Source organism: Prionailurus bengalensis, chromosome D1, assembly GCF_016509475.1.
Source record: "Prionailurus bengalensis isolate Pbe53 chromosome D1, Fcat_Pben_1.1_paternal_pri, whole genome shotgun sequence".
Classification (NCBI taxonomy): domain Eukaryota; kingdom Metazoa; phylum Chordata; class Mammalia; order Carnivora; family Felidae; genus Prionailurus; species Prionailurus bengalensis.
In genome coordinates, this window is record NC_057346.1 from 40,564,106 (window position 1) to 40,581,268 (window position 17,163).

Sequence of the window (17,163 nt, forward strand, 5' to 3'; positions counted from 1 at the left end):
AAAGTCTTGGAAGATGAAGGGATTTTTAACTGAAAATTTGGAATGATCTCTACAAACGGTTCTAAAAGTCACAAGTGCCCCAAAATACATCGTCCTATTTTCGTCCCAAGAAATCTTTACTCCTGCCATACAGGCATCAATATTTACACAACCTATCACCTTCTGATCTGTTTCATAGGGCTTTTGATAACCAGTTTTTAAATAATTTATAATTCTTGGTGCATCCGTTCAATAAATAATTTTTTAGGGCCACTGAAGTGATAAGCCTGCACGTATAAAGATGAAAGGAAACAACACCGCCCCTCCCTCCCTCCAGGAAACAACAAGCAAACACATGATTACAATCCCATAAGGTAACCAGTTAGACAGTGACATGTGAGTGCAACCAGAGAAGGGACGATTGTGTTTCCTAGGACAATGTCAGAAATCCTCACAAAGGAAGGGAGCATTTTAGGGGCGCCTGGGTGGCTCAGTCTGTTAAGCGTCTGACTTCGGCTCAGGTCATGATCTTGCAGTTTGTGGATTTGAGCCCCGCGTGAGCTCTGCACTGACAGCTCAGAGACTGGAACCTGCTTTGGATTTTGTGTGTGTCTCTCTCTTTCCCTCTACTCTGCTCATGCTCTGTCTCTCTCTCCCTCTCTCAAATATAAATAAACTTTAAAGGAAAAATAAAAGAAGCGAGCATTTTAAACTCAGGCCTGAAGGATGAGATCCTTCGAGTAACAAGGGACTGTGTTTCAAGGGAATGAGCCAGCCATGGTTAGTGGCTCACTGCATGCATGCGTTAAGGCTCATTCATAAAAAGTTCACAACTCTGCCAGCTGACTCTGCTGTCTCCATGCCTGGCTTCATTTCAGTTGCAGATGGCCTGCACGCTTCCAGGTCTCTCCTAAATGTTGACTGACTAGTTCGTATATGCTCTAAGATGCAAACTCAGCCCAATGCTAACCTTGGCCACATGAAGGTGGAAATGTGCGTAAATGAAACATAAAATGCATCCCATCGAATAGATGTAACTCTGGGCATCACCTTCCAATCAGACATAGAAACAGTAATCTAGGTATTTAAGAAATCGGTTGCTTCCCATTCCATGGACACGTCTTTTCCCGTGTCCTATTTTAGCCAGTCAAAGGGTAACCTTCCTCTAAATTTCTATGTTGATGAGGTACAGCTACTTGTGCTACATTCGTATCTTTTCTGCTCTAGTGCAATGGCCACATTGCTAAGAAACCATGCATTATCAAAACTCCAGATGAAAAGCCACTATTTCAAAAGGGCAAAGGAGGGCTAGATAATTTCAGACCCATGACAATATAGGAATTATGCCAAGATTCTAAAAAACAGCTATAAGCATATATAATAAAAACTAAACACAGTATTTTGGAGTAAATACAGCATTTGAGTACTTTTCCACTTTTTTTTTTCACCTTTTCTCTTACTATTATTAGCCCTGCCCTGGTAGCTGGCACAGGCTTCTTACTCTGTCACCATATCTCTTATCTTGGGTTAAAGACAAAGCCATTCAGACCAGCAGCTGGGGGTTCAAACTCACAGCTTCTCTGTCTTTCCTCATGCCATAACCATAGAACCCACCTGACTGCATCCACTAACTTAATGGATTATGTTAGATCCAGTGCCCATTATGAAAACTCTAGCTGGAGGATATATAAAAAAATACATTAGTTTAAGTATTATAATATGTGCATTCTCAAACTAATAAATATTAGATGTACAATAAGTATATTTCCATTCATTCTAGCAGCCATTGCCTTCGATAGCTTCTTTTTCATCCTTTTTATTTTTCGTAGGCTTTTTAAGGCAAAGGGGACAGTTCTTGGCAAGTGATCTGTCTCCTGATGCATTAAAAACCCTCGGGGGCCTCCCCCACCAAGTCCCAGCCATAAACACGCAGGCTCCAGCTGCTGCTGTCAGTTCCCTCTGCTCAGGGCACGTCTGCTCACCCGTGGCTCCACAGAGCAGGAAGGCAGATTAGAGTCTGGAGGTCAGTGTAAATGTAAGGTACTCCTTAGCTAGGGACAGATGTGAGCATGTGTGCAAAATGCAGTCGATTCCAAATAGAGACAGACTTCTAGCTACGAGAACGAGGTTTCCCCAAAGTAAATATTCTCCATGTACAATGACTGTAGTTCTTCACCATCAATAAGGATAAGAAATTAGGTCCTTTCTGACATATATATTGTCAGAGGGACTTGACCTTTGTATGCTAACTCTGAACAATGTTGTGTGTCCCTTGACCTCAGGTATACCCGTATGTTTGGGTCCGGGGGACACTTTCCTGGGGATGATAACCCTCTTTCCAGACAAAGCCCTAAATTCTCTAGTGACATAAAATCCTATATACTTTAGATGGATGCTGAGTGGTTAACTTGTTTTTAGAAATACGTTTATATCGTCCCCCTTTCATGGAAGTACATATACCTACTATTGTTAAGAGTCTTAAAGACCCCCATTCTGGTGGCAGAGAGTGCCTTATCGTAGTAACAGTTAAGAGACAACGGTGTCAGTTCCCACTGGCCTCTGGTAGGGAGTTTATCTTATTAACTCTCATTACATAATCCAGGTTTAATTAACTCGTGCTGTGATCAGTGACAGCTTGGGTGGGTGGGGGCTGTAGACCTACATGTTCTGCATCTCGAGGCATCCATCAGTTTCGTGCCAGAGTTAGCACGAAGGGAGAAGGGCTGCACTTTATCAAACCAACTGATGCCATGTGTTGTGTGTCAGGGCAGGATAGAAGGATCAGATGTTTTCAGCAACTCAGAGAACATAAAGCAGGCAGAGAAAACTCTGTTCCTCATTCCCACGTCCCCTCAAGAAGCCGGTGTAGCGCAACAGGAAAGGGTCTGCGCTGACAAGCAGTAGACCTGGATTTTGGCTCTGACCAGTTATTCTACTTATTTACTGTGTGGCTCTGAACAGGTCACTTGACTTCTCTAAGTCTTGATTTCCTTTTCTGAAAAATGAGGATAATACTCGTTCATAGAATTGTGAGATTCAAATGGGCTTACGTATGTGAAAGCAATTTTTAAAAAAATGTGTATTTATTTTGAGAAAGAGAGAGAGAGAGAGAGAGAGAGAGAGAGAGAGAGAGTGTAGGAGCAGGGGAGGGGTAGAGAAAGAAGGAGATAGAGAATCCCAAGCAGGCTCCGCATTGCCAGCACAGAGCCCAACATGGGACTCCAGCTCATGAACCGGGAAATCATGACCTGAACCACAATCAAGACTCAGATGCTCAATCGTCTGAACCAACCAAGCGCCCCTGTGAAAACAATTTTTAAAGGGAAAAACTTAAAGTAAAAACAAATTACTATAAGGTCTCAAAACTGGAGACGCTTGTTTTGACTCAGCCACATGCCAGAAACCTGAACTCAAGTGTCATCTTTTCCTTGCTGTCTTTTTTGGGTCAGATTCATGATTTGTAAATTGATAGATGATATGAAACCCTGTGTGCATAGCAGCGTCTAAGATAAGGCCTGGAGCTTTTTACTAATCAGTGTCCCTGGCTACTGTGGGGTTAGCCCCTTGGCCACGTTGTTGTGGGCAGATGTGTTTTTTCTATACAGCCTTTCCAGCAGGAGAAATGTGCACACAATGTGACTGTTCTTTGAAAGGAGGTTTCCACGTTCTGAAGTCTTGCTCAGGTGCAAATTTAGGTCACTTTCTACAGAGCTGACAACATACAATTCATTTGAGCAGAAGCTTTAGAGCTTTGGGACCTGCACAGAGGAGAGAGGTGACCCCCTTGAGGTTTTAGGAGGGTCTTGCTACATATTTATGGCTCTTCTCCCCTTGCCTCCCCAGTATTCCCACAACCCTCTGGGTTAAGTCTCTGCCTTTAGCTAATACATCAGTGTCTAGCTGTGATTTCTATCACCATCACTTTGAGGAGATTGAACCTCTTGATTTACGTCTCTGCCTCATTATACTGTCCAGTAACTAATGGTAAACATCCTACACCCTGAATTCACACACTTTGCCAAGATGCCATGTCTTGGCAAATGTCACATAAGTCAGTAAGCTTCCCTCTTAATTACTGGCCCCCATGAAGTTTTAAAACACCTTCTCCAGAGGTCTTGGATGCAAAGTGGTCTCTTGTGGTTCTCCCACAAGCACAGAATCATCTGGAATGGCGTTTGCTTGGCTCAGCCATATTTTCTGGATGATTTTGCTGAAGACTGAGCAAAGTTTCATTCATGACATCCTCTCTGGGGCAGTTGCGTGTGGGTGGAATATATAAGAGAATATCCACACACGGAGAAGCTGGTGTCATCACTAGGGTAGACACCCCTAAACCTCTCTTGGCATGTTGGAACTTGAGGGTCCTGGAGACGAGGGCTCTGCAGAGACACAGCTGTTATGAGTGGAAAATGGAAACTCCCCCATTTGCAGGGGGAACCTGGTTAAGATTCAGAGGCTACACCGAAAGTTCTTTGAAACCACTGGGTTCTCCTCTGAGAACGAGCCTTGACAAACCCCAGCCCAAGTGTAAGCCCAAATCTCTGATTTTTTCCTCTGCCTTTTAAAAACTCTTCAAGGTTATGTTTTAAGCGTCTTACTGCATCACAGAAGCCTCTGTCATTTTATTTTACTGTGCTTATTAGATGCGTATTACTATGACTGCCTATCACAGGCTCCTTGGGCTGTCACCAGGCATTCTTCCCCTGGACTGTCCTGACTCCTCACCATCCTGTCCAGCTGAGCTCCTGGTCTGTCCCCTGCAGGCTGCGGGTCCATGCACCGTGAGGGTGGGGACCACGCCAGGCTCACTTACCACTATGCCTCCAGCACCCTGCCCAGGGCCTGGCAAAGGATCTACTGCACTCTGAATGATGAGCAAATGAAAGGGGGGTGGTGCCCCAAATCTCTGGGCCCTTCTCTTCACTGCTGTCTTTGCTTACACAGCATTGCTTGTCTGGCAAAGACTCAACATGAGAAGCTTCACTGCTTCCAGTGCCTTTCACGGACTCCTCCAGGAGGACCGGGGACTCCCTCATCTGGGCCTCCTCTGGGCCCTAACTACACTCCCTACAACTGTCTATAGCGTTTATTTGTTTGCACTCAGCGAGGAAAGGAACTTCAGCATTTTGTCTAGGAAAAGAGGATTTGGGGGGTGATAACAACTGCCCTCTAATATCTGGAGGGCAGCTGGTATAGGAGGCGTCAGACAGGTCAGGTTCTGTGTGGCTCTAATGGACAAAGCTGGGGGACATCACCAGCAAGTAGATTCTGGAGAAGACTGTCTCAGGTCCATCTTGTGAGGCCGGCTGAATTACTGTGCCAGGAATGTAGTTAACAGGATGTCTGTCACGGGTGGGAGGGTGAATTGGGAGCTTTCAAGTTCCTTTCAAAAGTGTGGAGACGCAGTAGGGCGCGGGGCTTGAGACTGCCAGGTGTGAGTCCTGGCGTGGCCATTTACTTAGCTCCGTGACTTTGAGAAAGTCAACTGATCTTCCCAAGTTTTAGTTTCCTTAAGTTTTTTTTTTTTAAACAAGATACCACTTTTCTTTTTACTTTTTTTTAATGTTTACTTATTTTTGAGAGAGAGAGAGAGAGAGAGAGAGAGAGAGCCAGTGGGGGAGGGACAGAGAGAAGGGGGACAGAGGACCCTAAGTGGGCTCTGAGTTGACAGCAGCGAGCCCCAGGTGGGGGCTCAAACTCACAGACCGTGAGAGCATGACCTGAGCTGAAGAAGTCGGATGCTCAACCAAGTGAGCCAGCCAGATGCCCCAGTTTCCTTCACTTTTGAGGAAAGTTAATAATACCCTTCCTTTATCATAAGGGGTAAATGCAATTATGTATGTTTGAAAAACAGCATGGTAACTGGTCACAGCTCAATAGATGCTAGCTGTTGCGCCTGTCTCTGCCTTCAGTTGTGCAGTTTGTCACCTCCATGCCTCGGCTCTCGTGCTCCTCTGCCTGGAGCACTCTACCCAACACCAACCTGATTTTAGGCATCCTTTCAGGTCTAGCCCAGCGGGCATCACCGTTAATGATGTGCTTCGGTGTCCCTCTCACCTGGCCGAGCAAGCTCTTGTGATAGTGCCACGGCCCGTGGCTGAGGGCAGGACTGCCGTTGCACACACTCTGTGTAGCTGGTACCATGATTCCCCTGTGGCCGATGCTCCCTTCGCTTTACCTGGAGCTCCGGCTGTCACTCCCATCAACACCCCGCTCTTAAACTCTGCTGCTCTCCTAGGGAATCCACTCTCCTCGACAAGTGTCTCCTTTTTGATAGATTTTTCGATCAGACTTTTGAAACGTCAATGCAATTTTTAAGAAACAGACAGTCCGCACAGCCCTGTGGACTGTCCCTGGTGTTCTGTCCACTTGCTTCCCTTCTAGGGGCTCCAGGGCATCCATCCATTCCCTGACACCCGTGTCAGGCTGAAGTGCTAGGGTTCAGTGGACTTGTAAAGTTTACCGGGAACCGTGTCATGACATCAGGACTTCATATCTCTTGAAGTCCTGTTCAGATGTGATGCTAGATGCTAGATCTAATGAGCCTTTCTGGCACTAAACCTCAACTCTGCTTTCATTTTGTTAAAGCAACTCAGCATTTTGGTTCAAGATGCTAATTTTGTTAATTGGACCCCCAAAAAAGATGCATGAGAGAAAGATGAGTTGGAAGTTGGAAGGAGCATATGGAGGCCAGATCTGTATAAATATTGCTACACAGTCCAGAATAGGCAGCTACCTCTATTTATCATCATAATTATTCCGCCAAGGGGTGGAAAAGTCCATTTATTGTATCTGCCAAGATTCCAGAGTAAACTGATGAACAGTCAATACTAGTTGTGCGTGTGTGTGTGTGTGTGTGTGTGGGTGTGCATGCGTGTGTGCATGTGTTTTAAGGGGGGGGCATTTATTGAATTCGATTGCCTCTCCATCCAATCAATGAGAAAATACCTCAAATGTCTAATGCTTTCCTTAACAGTTTCTCGCTGTATTTTTATTAGAGGACACTTTAGAAGAAGTGAGAGCTATTTCTATTTCTAACTAAGAGCTTGCCCCCTGAACCTGCAGGAAATTTTTCCTCTTTTATCTTGCTGTGAGATGTCTCCAAGTTTGCTTTCCTGACCACCAGCATTAGGATCACCCAGGCTACGTCTATATAGACTGCCAGGCTCCATCTGAAACCTACTGTTACATCTGAGTGTGGGGCTCAGCAATGGGCATTTCTGGTAAGCCCCACACATGCTGGTGTCTGAGAGCCCCTCTGATGTCCTGTATGATGCCCTGTATCATGCCCCTCATGATGTACCATGAGGCTGGTGATCAGTCTGCCAGGGAAAATGGGTCACTTGAGTATTCTTACAGAGCACATAGCTCTGGGGTAATGATTCACATAAGAAATGGAAGAGTTTCTATTCTTAATATGCAGGTAATAAAATCGGGGTCCAAGAAGAGCCTTTATTGTATCAGTACGCCAGCTTTACGGCCCTGGGCAAGGCACAGAGCTACCACATTTTTCAAGTGGAGATTATTGTCCATCACCTGCTGAAAATAGGACTGGACCAGATGACCTTTTGAAGTCTTTTTACTACTAAAATCCAGTATTTTATTTTACAGCTTAATTGTAAGAGTGACTTGAAGGTAAGGAGAGGTTCTGAGGTGAACCTGAAACTATGTACTGTCCTCTCTGAGGAAATGCTCACTTTTTAAAAAATGTTTTTTGTTTATGTTTGAGAGTGCACGCAGAGGAGGGGTAGAGAGAGAGAGAGGGAGATACAGGATCCCAATGGGCTTAGCCCTGACAGCAGGGAGCTCGATGTGGGGCTTGAACTCAAGAACTGTGAGATCATGACCTGAACCAAAGTGAACGCTCAACCGACTGAGCCACCCAGGTGCCCTGGAAAAGCTCACTTTTCAAACCAAGAAGGCATCTTCGTGGGATGCCTGGGGGTTAAATCACAAAATCTTTTGGCACTCTGGCTTTACCGGGAGTGGAAAGGTTTGTGGGGATCAGAGAATAGGAGTTCTGGGCAAGGTCACCACCTTAAAAACTTACTGCATTTAAAACATTATTGTCTCATGAATTTTTCTCATGATTTTTCTCTCCAAAAAAATCACCCTCTAAATTCCTTCTTTCAAGAAATTCTGCCATGTCTGCCCTTCTCTGTCTTCTCTTGATTAACTCCTACTCATCCCTCAAGACCCAGGACATAGACAGTGCGTGGTACAGAAATGTCCGCAGAAAGCTTTTCTCTGGCCATACATAGCAGGGATTTTGTCCTTTCTACTTCCTAGCATTTATTAGGACACCATTATTGCAAATAGGTCCCTGCAAGCTGCCCTTGTAGTAGTCAGCTCCTAAGGGCAGGGACTGAGTCTTTTCCACTTTGGATCTTTATAACTTTTTTTTTAATGTTTACATATTTTTGAGAGAGAGAGAGAGAGAGCGAGCGCAGCGCGCGCGTGAGAGAGAGTATCAGAGAGAGAGAGAGGGAGACACAGAATCCGAAGCAGGCTCCAGGCTCTGAGCTGTCTGCACAGAGCCCGACATGGGCTCTAACTCACGAGCTGTGAGATGACAACCTGAGTTGAAGTAGGATGCTTAACCAACTGAGCCACCCAGGCACCCCTCCACTTTGAATCTTCTTCAGTGCCTAGCACATTGCTGCCGCCACAGATTTTTGCTGACTGAAATGAGTTCGCAGAGCACAAGGATTAATTAGCTGGTTTAGTTTCTCCTGCAGGGTCTGCCCTGTCCTGTTCAAACCTCTTTTGAACCCTGCCGTGAATCACTGCATGAAGGCCATAGCAGAGCTTTGGTGCATAAATCAGTTTGCCTACAAAGGAAATTTAGGGAAAGCCGGGACAGCTGGCATTCATAAATCCTGCATGTTCGTGGCATCTGCCAGAAATACGTTGCATCTAGCATGCATGATTTGAGTTACTTTGGATCTAATTTACATACTCAACAGGTCAGACGTCCCTGCATCTACCTGATGAAAACACAGACAGAATTCACTGGGTACCACCAGGTGAGTGGCTGGCACTTTTGGGGCTGCTTGGAAGCTGTCAAAATGACTCTTGGAAGGAGCTGTGATCTCCACAGCCCTCCTCTGATGAGCTTATTTTTCAAACTGCAATGAAGAACTTTCTCTAAGAGAAAAGGCCAGGGGCCCTACCTGTCCCCAGTTACCTAAAGGGATGTTTTACAAATGGCCTCTCTTTTGGCCACAGTCCCTTTGGGCCGAGTTCACGCTGGCTAGAAAAATTCCGGGTGTGATTTTCTTAGAAGAGAGCAGTGAATTTATGGCTCCACATGTCGAGAGGAAAAGAGGCAGAGAGCAATACTTCTCACTGACCACCGTGGGCACGTGACTCTGCAGCTATGGCCTCTGCCCAGGAAAGGTCAAGGCTCAGGGACTCTAGTTACATCAGCAAACTTGAGCCACTCCATCTCTGCTGCTCTGACGGCAGAGTCCATCCCCTGGCTGTGCTCCTCTACGTGGCGCCCGTTTTTCACTGAAGCAGATCTAACCGCCTGCACCCTCTGCAATAGCTTCCTAATTTGTTGCCCTGCCACTGGCCTGGGGCCCTCACTGGTCTGTCCCCTCTGCAGCCGTCGTGCTCTTTGTGCAGAGCACGTCACTTCTTCCCTGCATCTCGGCCCATGGCTCCTCCTGCCTTGGGACAACTCCTACAGTGTTCATCCCGGCTAATGGCTCTTGTGTGAACCCTGAGCCTGCTCACAGGTCTCATTTGTCATCGTGCCCTGCCTTCCAGCGACAGAACCTCTCTCCCAGTCCCCTGCTGGGGGCTTCTCTCCTGCCCTGAACCTTCCTCATACGAGCTGCATCCCGGCCTGGAATATTCTTCCTCCCCTACCTCTTTCCACCTGTCTGATTCCTACTTTTCCTTTATCCTAGCCCATTTGGAAACCTTCCCTCTGGATGGGTTCTCTGGCAAGATTTGGTACTTCCCCTAACAACACTCAACACACGGGCTCCTGCTGGCTTGCTCGCCTGGGCAGCTCAGTAGGCTGTACGCTCCGCGGAAGTAGGGGCTGAGCTGGTCCCATTTACCCCCGGCCCCAGCATCTCTCACGGTGACCTGGTGCATCGTAGGTGGTCAGGAAATACTATGTTGGATGAGGGAACGAACGAATGCATGCTTACCAGGAATGGCGGCCCAGCCTACTCAGGTCATGGGAGGTGGGAGGGAGCTGCAAGCCACACTCACCGTTGCAGGTGCAGCGCACATTCCTGTAGAAACGTGGGCACACAAAGCTGATGCGAGCCGTGCTGTAGGTCATGAGTGCGTGGGAGTCCAGGGACAAACCTTGCTCACAGTGCTGCTCCTGACAGTCCAGCCCCGAGCAGTTTTTCTCCAGGATGGCCGAGATGCGCATGACATTCTCCAGATGCCTCCTGGCGTTGGACAGCTTTTGGATCAGGTAGGCTGGCTTATAGAACTCACTGCTGTGCATTTCCACCGCAAACAGCATGTCCAGCTGGTTGGTCCCCGCCACGGGCTGGATGCTGATGATGCGCAGGCTGTCCTGCTTCTGGGTGAGGACCGCGTTCCGCAGGGTGCGCCGGAAGCCATGCATGTGCAGCCCCACGAAGTCCTCAGGGGACACGTTCTCGAAGCGGATGGTGACGGTGTTCTGCAGCATCTCATGCACCAGCTGCTCCACGTGCACGACCACATCGATGGGCACCTGGAAGCGGCCGTCACTCACTGACACGTTCAGGACGTACTTGCCGCTGTCCAGGCCTCCCAGGGCGATGATCTTCCCATCGTGACTGTTCACTTTGAACAAGCTTTTCTGCTCCGATTTCAGGGCAAACGTGAGCACATCATACATGTCTTGATCTGTGGCATGGATCTTCCCAATGACCCCACCAGGAAAATCATCCTCCATGGTGACAATGAAAATTTCCAGGGGAATGGCCGTGGGCTTGTGAATACTTTCCTCGATGACCCGCACGCGGATGTAGGAGTGAGAAACTTGCTGCGGTTTGCCGGAGTCTTTTGCCTAAAACAACCAAGAGGGAGAAAGGCAGGAACTAAGAAAAATCACAACACTTTTAAGAACAACAAAACTCAGAGAGAAGACGTCTATTCCTCTACCCGTGTTTGCTTCTTCCTCCGTCCCCTGTTACTGTTCTGCAAAATGCTGAGAGCGTGCATTGAAGTAAGAGGAGTGATTTATCAGCTTTGGTCCTTACATGCACACTCTGTTATGGACGATAAAATATGTGCACACAGTATAGCCGCTGGGGGTGAACAGGGAAGGAGAAGGGAGGCTGCTCTGAGATCCACATGCCCACCACACACTGGCCTTGTTTTCATTTTGAACAGAAGCCACAGGGGACGTCGTACATAAAGTGGTGTTCTTACTTGAAGGAACAATCTTTGCAATTCTTTCCCTTGGATTGGGCCAGAGGACATCTTTCTGTACGCTGAAGAAATAACATGAGGTGTGAATTGCATAAATTAAGGTACAGAATAAAAAAATGGAATGCAGAAGGGAAAGATAGGTAGCCTGGAAAAGCTTTGCCTTCTTTCTATGTATGAGAATTGACAGAAGAAGCACCCGATGGCACATCTTTCCTGAACCCTTCTGTGCGCAGCATGGGCATAGCCAGTGCTGTAGAACTTCAGACACGGGTAGATTCCTGTGGACGGGGTCCCCAGGGAGGGTGTCTGAGGATGGAGGGATGCGGTGGACCTTGGAGGTCAGATGAAATCTGAGGAGATATGTCCTCGTATGTGGAAGGCAATGTAAAAGCAGGGACTTGGGCATCATGTGGACCCGAGTTCAAATCTTGACTCAGGCACTCACTACATGTCTGGCCTTGTGGAAGTTACTTAACATTTCTGAACTGAAATGTCTGCGCCTTTAATATGGCTATAATAGTAGAACCTACTTCACAGGATTCTACTACGGTGGGGATGAAAAGACACCGTGATGGCAAAGTGCTTAGCACAGGCCTGACCCACGGAGGTACTTTGTACCTCAGAGTTAATGTGATTGTTATTTTTACTATTAAAATCACCACATACTTTATGTGATCAACCACATGAACCAGAGATGCTGACATGGAAAAGTCAGGTAGGAAGAGATAAGTTAGCAAATGAGATTCAACTTGAAGTCAGGCTGTGGAGGGCCTCAAAGGACAGGGATAAGTGTAGACTTCATAGGCTAGGGGGTTGCCCACTCGAATGTCAGAGAGCAGAGAGGTGACAGAAAGGCAGGGAGCTGCTGGGTGGAAGGTGATAGATTAGAGGACCTGTGGACTGAGCAGGACTGGAAAACCATGTCTGCCGAAGGACGTCAAAATTGAAAATGGGAGAGAATGGGCCCGGAGTTCGGCCTGCAGACCCCACATCTTCAGGCACTAGAGAGCCACAGATGGTTTTAGTTTAGGGAAGGAGCTGGTATATTTTTTCTGTAAAGGGCTAGATAGAAATAGTTTTAGGCTTTGGGGGTTATATGATCTCTATCAACTAATCAACTATGGTTCCAGTGTGAAGCAGCCAGAGCATATGTAAATGAATGGGTAAGCCTATGTTCCAATAAACTTTTATTGATAAAAACAGGCTAAGGGCATGATGTGTTTGGGGCTGTAGTTGGTTGAGCCCTGGTTCAGGCGGGCTGATATAACCAAAGTGGAATGATTACTCAGGGAGGGGTGTAGGGATGTATCAGAAAAGAACGAGGCTGAAGCCAGAGGAGTCACCCAGGAGGCTCCTGCAACAATGAGTGAACAGGGAGGTAGTAAATGAAGTGGGGCGATGACAAAGGACATGTAACTGACGCGTATGGGGACCTTATGAAGGCAGAAACTCAGGACTTGGTGGTAATTTAACATTAGGGACTAGGAGGGGAAAGTTCTCTATGGTGTTTCTAAGGGGTGAGATGTGAAATCTATTCTCTAACAATCAGAGAGGGTAAAAAACTATACCAGCTCCTGTGACAAGGCACTGAAAGTCTGTCCTTGCTCTTGGTACCTATACTGTGATATAAAATTATTTACGAGGGTGTCTGGGTGACTCAGTCAGTTAAGCGTCCAACCTTGTCTCAAGTCATGATGTCACGGTTTGAGCCTTGCATCACGCTCTGCACTGACAGTGTGGAACCTGCTTGGGGTTCTCTTTCTCCCTCTCTCTCTGGCCCTCCCTTGCTCGTGCTCTCTCTCTGTCTCAAAAATAAAGAACTAAATAAACATTAAAAAATATTCACTCAACATTGTTGGAGGAGTGAGTGGCAACCAAAGCATTCACTGGCATGCTCAGAGCCAAGAGTCATTAATTTGGAAGGTTACATGGAGCAGTGCAAGCCATAACTTACCAGAAGAAATAATGAACATAATGGAATGTGACACACATATAAAGGGTTATTATTGTTATTATTGCCACCATTAATAATGACTTTAGGTTGCCTTCTGTGGCAACAGTGAGTAAAAAGTCACTTGGTTTCACTAATGGGACCCAAATCTTGATACTGGCAAAATTAATTCCTGGGAACTCATTTCGTGCTCTTATCCACACCCCTTGCACACCTGCCACTTTTGTCCCTTTGTCCCATTTCATTTTACAAGGCCATTGACCTTGAGGAAGCTAAAATGTTGGGAGACCACTGCCATCTGAGTGCTTGGTCCCCTCCTGCCTCACTGGGAAAACTTACCAAGCAAAGGTCTCTTCAAAAGCAGAGGCCACGCTATGTCTCAATCATATTAGGACAAAGATTGGAAGCTTTGCCAAGTAGAGTAATGTGGCAAAGTCTACTCAGTATAAAGCAGCAAGCCTCGACCAATTAGTTGTCTTTGTGGGTCAATTAGAACCCTAGGAATTTTGAGAATGCAGATTCGGGCCCAGTGACTGTCTGCCTGGTACACCCTATGGGAAAGTCCCTTCTGAACAATGACGCTTCCCTTCCTTCCTGTTCAATTTCACACAAAGAGGCCGCTTTTATTGGTGTGAAATTGAATTTGAGATTAAAAGGGGAACATTCCTGCATGGTAATGAATTATGTTGACTTGCTCCACAAAGAAAAACCATCCACGGGGCACGGAAACCAGCAAAAGAGAAAGCCAGCCTGATGTGGACAGAGGATGGGGCCGTACCTGGACACACAGCACATATTCCGGAGACTCCGTGTGCCCGAAGACCACAGCTGACCGCAGGACCCCATGTGGGTCCAATATGAACTCCTCCTCTTCGTTTCCCGACAGGATAGAGAAGGAGAAGGGAGGCCCATTGTGAAAGGAGTCTCTGTCTGTCACCACCAGCTGCAGAATGCTGGTGCCTACTGGCTTGTTTTCCTGCATAAAAGAGTATATTAAAAAGGAAGATATAATTACACCTCTCTTCACATTAAAAAAAAAAAAAAAACCCGTCATTACCGGCTAGAAAACAGGGCTTTCAGCAGAAGGGATTCCCTGTAATATTATCTTGTCTTCTGAAAATATGCTGGAGTCTGTAAGCGTCATGCTCCACATCCTTGGCTGCCTCCCCACAACCTCCCCGTGAGACAATGAGCTGCGGGAGAGAACACAAGAACTTCGCATTGAACAGGTTCATAGGGTCCCAGGATGGTGTGGCCTCCATCTTGTCCTTTGTAGGCTGGAAAGGCCCTGGGGTCACCTAAGCAGCTCTGGGAACATGTGGTGCCCACGAGCCTCTGTGACTAGGTCGGAAACCCTCTCGGGCCAAGGAAACATCGACCTTTTTGGGACAGGAAGGCACTTCGTCACACTTGTCACAACACAATCATGCTGAGCCCTAACGCTGTGACGCAGTGTCACAACATCAGACTTTGGCGGGGGCACATCTTAGCAACTTCCCAGGAAACACACGAAGGCATACGCCAGGTGGAACTAGGGCTTTGCATCTCACCCCTCAGAACACGGTTTTCCCGTCTTTCTTGCGGACAGGGAAAGCGAGCACACTATTTCTCGACTTGAGAATGGAGAGAAAGAAAACCCTTAAAGTCATCAGCATGTCTGGAAACCCTGATGTTTTTATTCAAGGATTATTTCGCAGAACCTTTCTGCCTGTTCCCCAAAATAGAAACACAAAGGCTCTTCTTGGGTTGAAGGTTCTCCTCACTCCAAAAACGCCAAATTGAATTCCTCTGGAGCCCAGGCATTGGTTTTCTTGCCCCATTCTGTTTAGACTTCGGCATTACCACAGCTTGGGCCTGAAGTCAGTTTCATTAGTTCAGGCCTTCTGATGACACTGATTTAGCATTAAATAAGTTTGGGTCACAGAGATGGAGACCGTGATACACGGCAGTTTGGACGGAGTCGTGCACGGGGCGGGCACGCTTCAGCTTGCTGTGCTGAATTAGTCTTATGAAAACCATGTGTTGGAAAAAGCAAATTGTCCTGGCTTGGGAAAAGGGAGGAACAGTTTTTGAAGGAGAAAGAGAAAAGGACCTCAAAAGACGTCTTACGTTGTTCCTTCTCTCAAGTGGCCTTTTGGTCATCAGGAACTAGACCCTGTTTCCCTCTGGAATCAGCCATGGCACCGCCTCAGCCCCATGTAGATTTACTATTTCACAGTGACAGCATGCTCAGCACCACACAAAATAGAAGAGTTATTGATTTGTTTGCTCACTTTATAAAGGCCATTTCCTCTACAGGAGAGAGACACAGAGAGAGAGACAGAATGTATGCCCCAGGGGTCACCATCTGAGAAAGAAGGGTGAAAGAGAACACGGACAGGCCCCGGCGCTGCAGATAGGAGCCGCGGTCACCGCTCATGGCTGCGATTCTCGTTTCTTTCACTGCTGGCTTCCTGTTGTGCATGTGAAAACAGGCTGTCAAGCTGATCGATGTGTGTCATAAAACCGAATGTTGAGTGGGCAAAGCCCATTTTGTTTTGGGGCGAGCACACCGGCTGTGCGAGGCCGACAGTGCCTCCGTGGGAGTCGGTCCTGGAGAAGGGCCATCTGAGAGAGACAGAAATGGAGGAAGGGGCAGCCCCTAGGTGAAGCTGTGCGGAAGCAGGAGGGGGACATGAGTGCACAGCCGCTGGAAAGACCATCAGAGAGGAGAGGACGACCTGAATACCATCGCTGAAGGAATCCGATTTCGTTGACAAGGTGGCAGGAAAGAGGCTGGGGCAGCTTGCTTTACGAGCGAGCGCCTCTCCGCTCCGCCTGACTCCTGGACATCTCAGAGTTGGGGAGCCGGCCGTGACGGCCAGACTAAGTCCTGATGTTGTTCCAAAGGGGTCTCTCAAGACCTGGCTCACTCTCATCTCACCTTCTCCCCTCAAAGCCTTAAGACCCCGTGGGAGGTGATTCTGAGGCCAAACTGGATCAGGCAAGAGCCGGTTCTCAGGACTCTCTGAGTCCCCCCACAACACATGTATCAATTGCTGTTTCCTCTATGTCCTCCACACTGACAACATTCCTGGACTGGATTCCCCGAGCCTCCAGTGGTCAGGAAGAGGAGATAGCTCGGCACCCAGCACTGTGCTCATGAAACATCTTTTTTTTTTTTTAAACGTTTATTTATTTTTGATAGAAACAGAGCATGAGCGGGGGAGAGGCAGAGAGAGAGAGAGGGAGACACAGAATCTGAAGCAGGCTCCAAGCTCTGAGCTGTCAGCACAGAGTCTGATGCGGGGCTTGAACTCACAGACCGTGAGACCATGACCTGAGCCAAAGTTGGACACTTAACTGACTGAGCCACCCAGGCAACCCCGAAACATCTTTTGAAAAAAAAAATAGATGGGAAGAAGAGTCATTCCCCCTGAGAATAGAATGCCAGCTACTCCATCTTGCAACCTAATTTTAAGGAGCAGGTGGATTTAAAGTGCTAAACAAATTGCTTATGGAAGATTGATTTTAATGAGTAGCAGTTCTATCCTGATGCCCAATCTCTTTTGGAGAGATGAGACGGTTTGTATCAATCTCCCGCTGTTGCCAGAATAGCACAGAGTAGCTGAAAGGCAGCCTGTCCTTGTGAAGAGGATGGGTTTTGCAGAACACTGACCTGAGTTCAAACCCCGATTCTACCACTTAGCAGCTGCAGGGTCTTGGGTGAGCTACTTAGCCCCTCAGGCCCTTAGCTCCTTCAGCATAAAGTGGGGGCTGCCCCAGCCTCCCACTTCACGAGGCTGTGGGGGGGACAGGTGGCTCATGTAAAGCACCCGACACTTGAGAGAGCCCCTTTG

The 17,163-nt window shown here is 47.3% G+C and overlaps 1 protein-coding gene across 3 annotated transcripts in view; it reads right to left on the bottom strand.

Moving 5' to 3' along the window:
* Positions 1–17,163, bottom strand: part of FAT3 (FAT atypical cadherin 3) — a 669,639-nt gene that overhangs the window by 41,728 nt on the left and 610,748 nt on the right. For all 3 annotated transcript variants that reach the window (XM_043579958.1, XM_043579957.1, XM_043579960.1), the window contains 2 exons: positions 14,103–14,300; positions 10,210–11,008 (listed from right to left, as the gene is read on the bottom strand). In XM_043579958.1, coding sequence (XP_043435893.1) covers positions 10,210–11,008; positions 14,103–14,300 — 997 coding nt within the window. The remainder of the gene's footprint in view (positions 1–10,209; positions 11,009–14,102; positions 14,301–17,163) is intronic.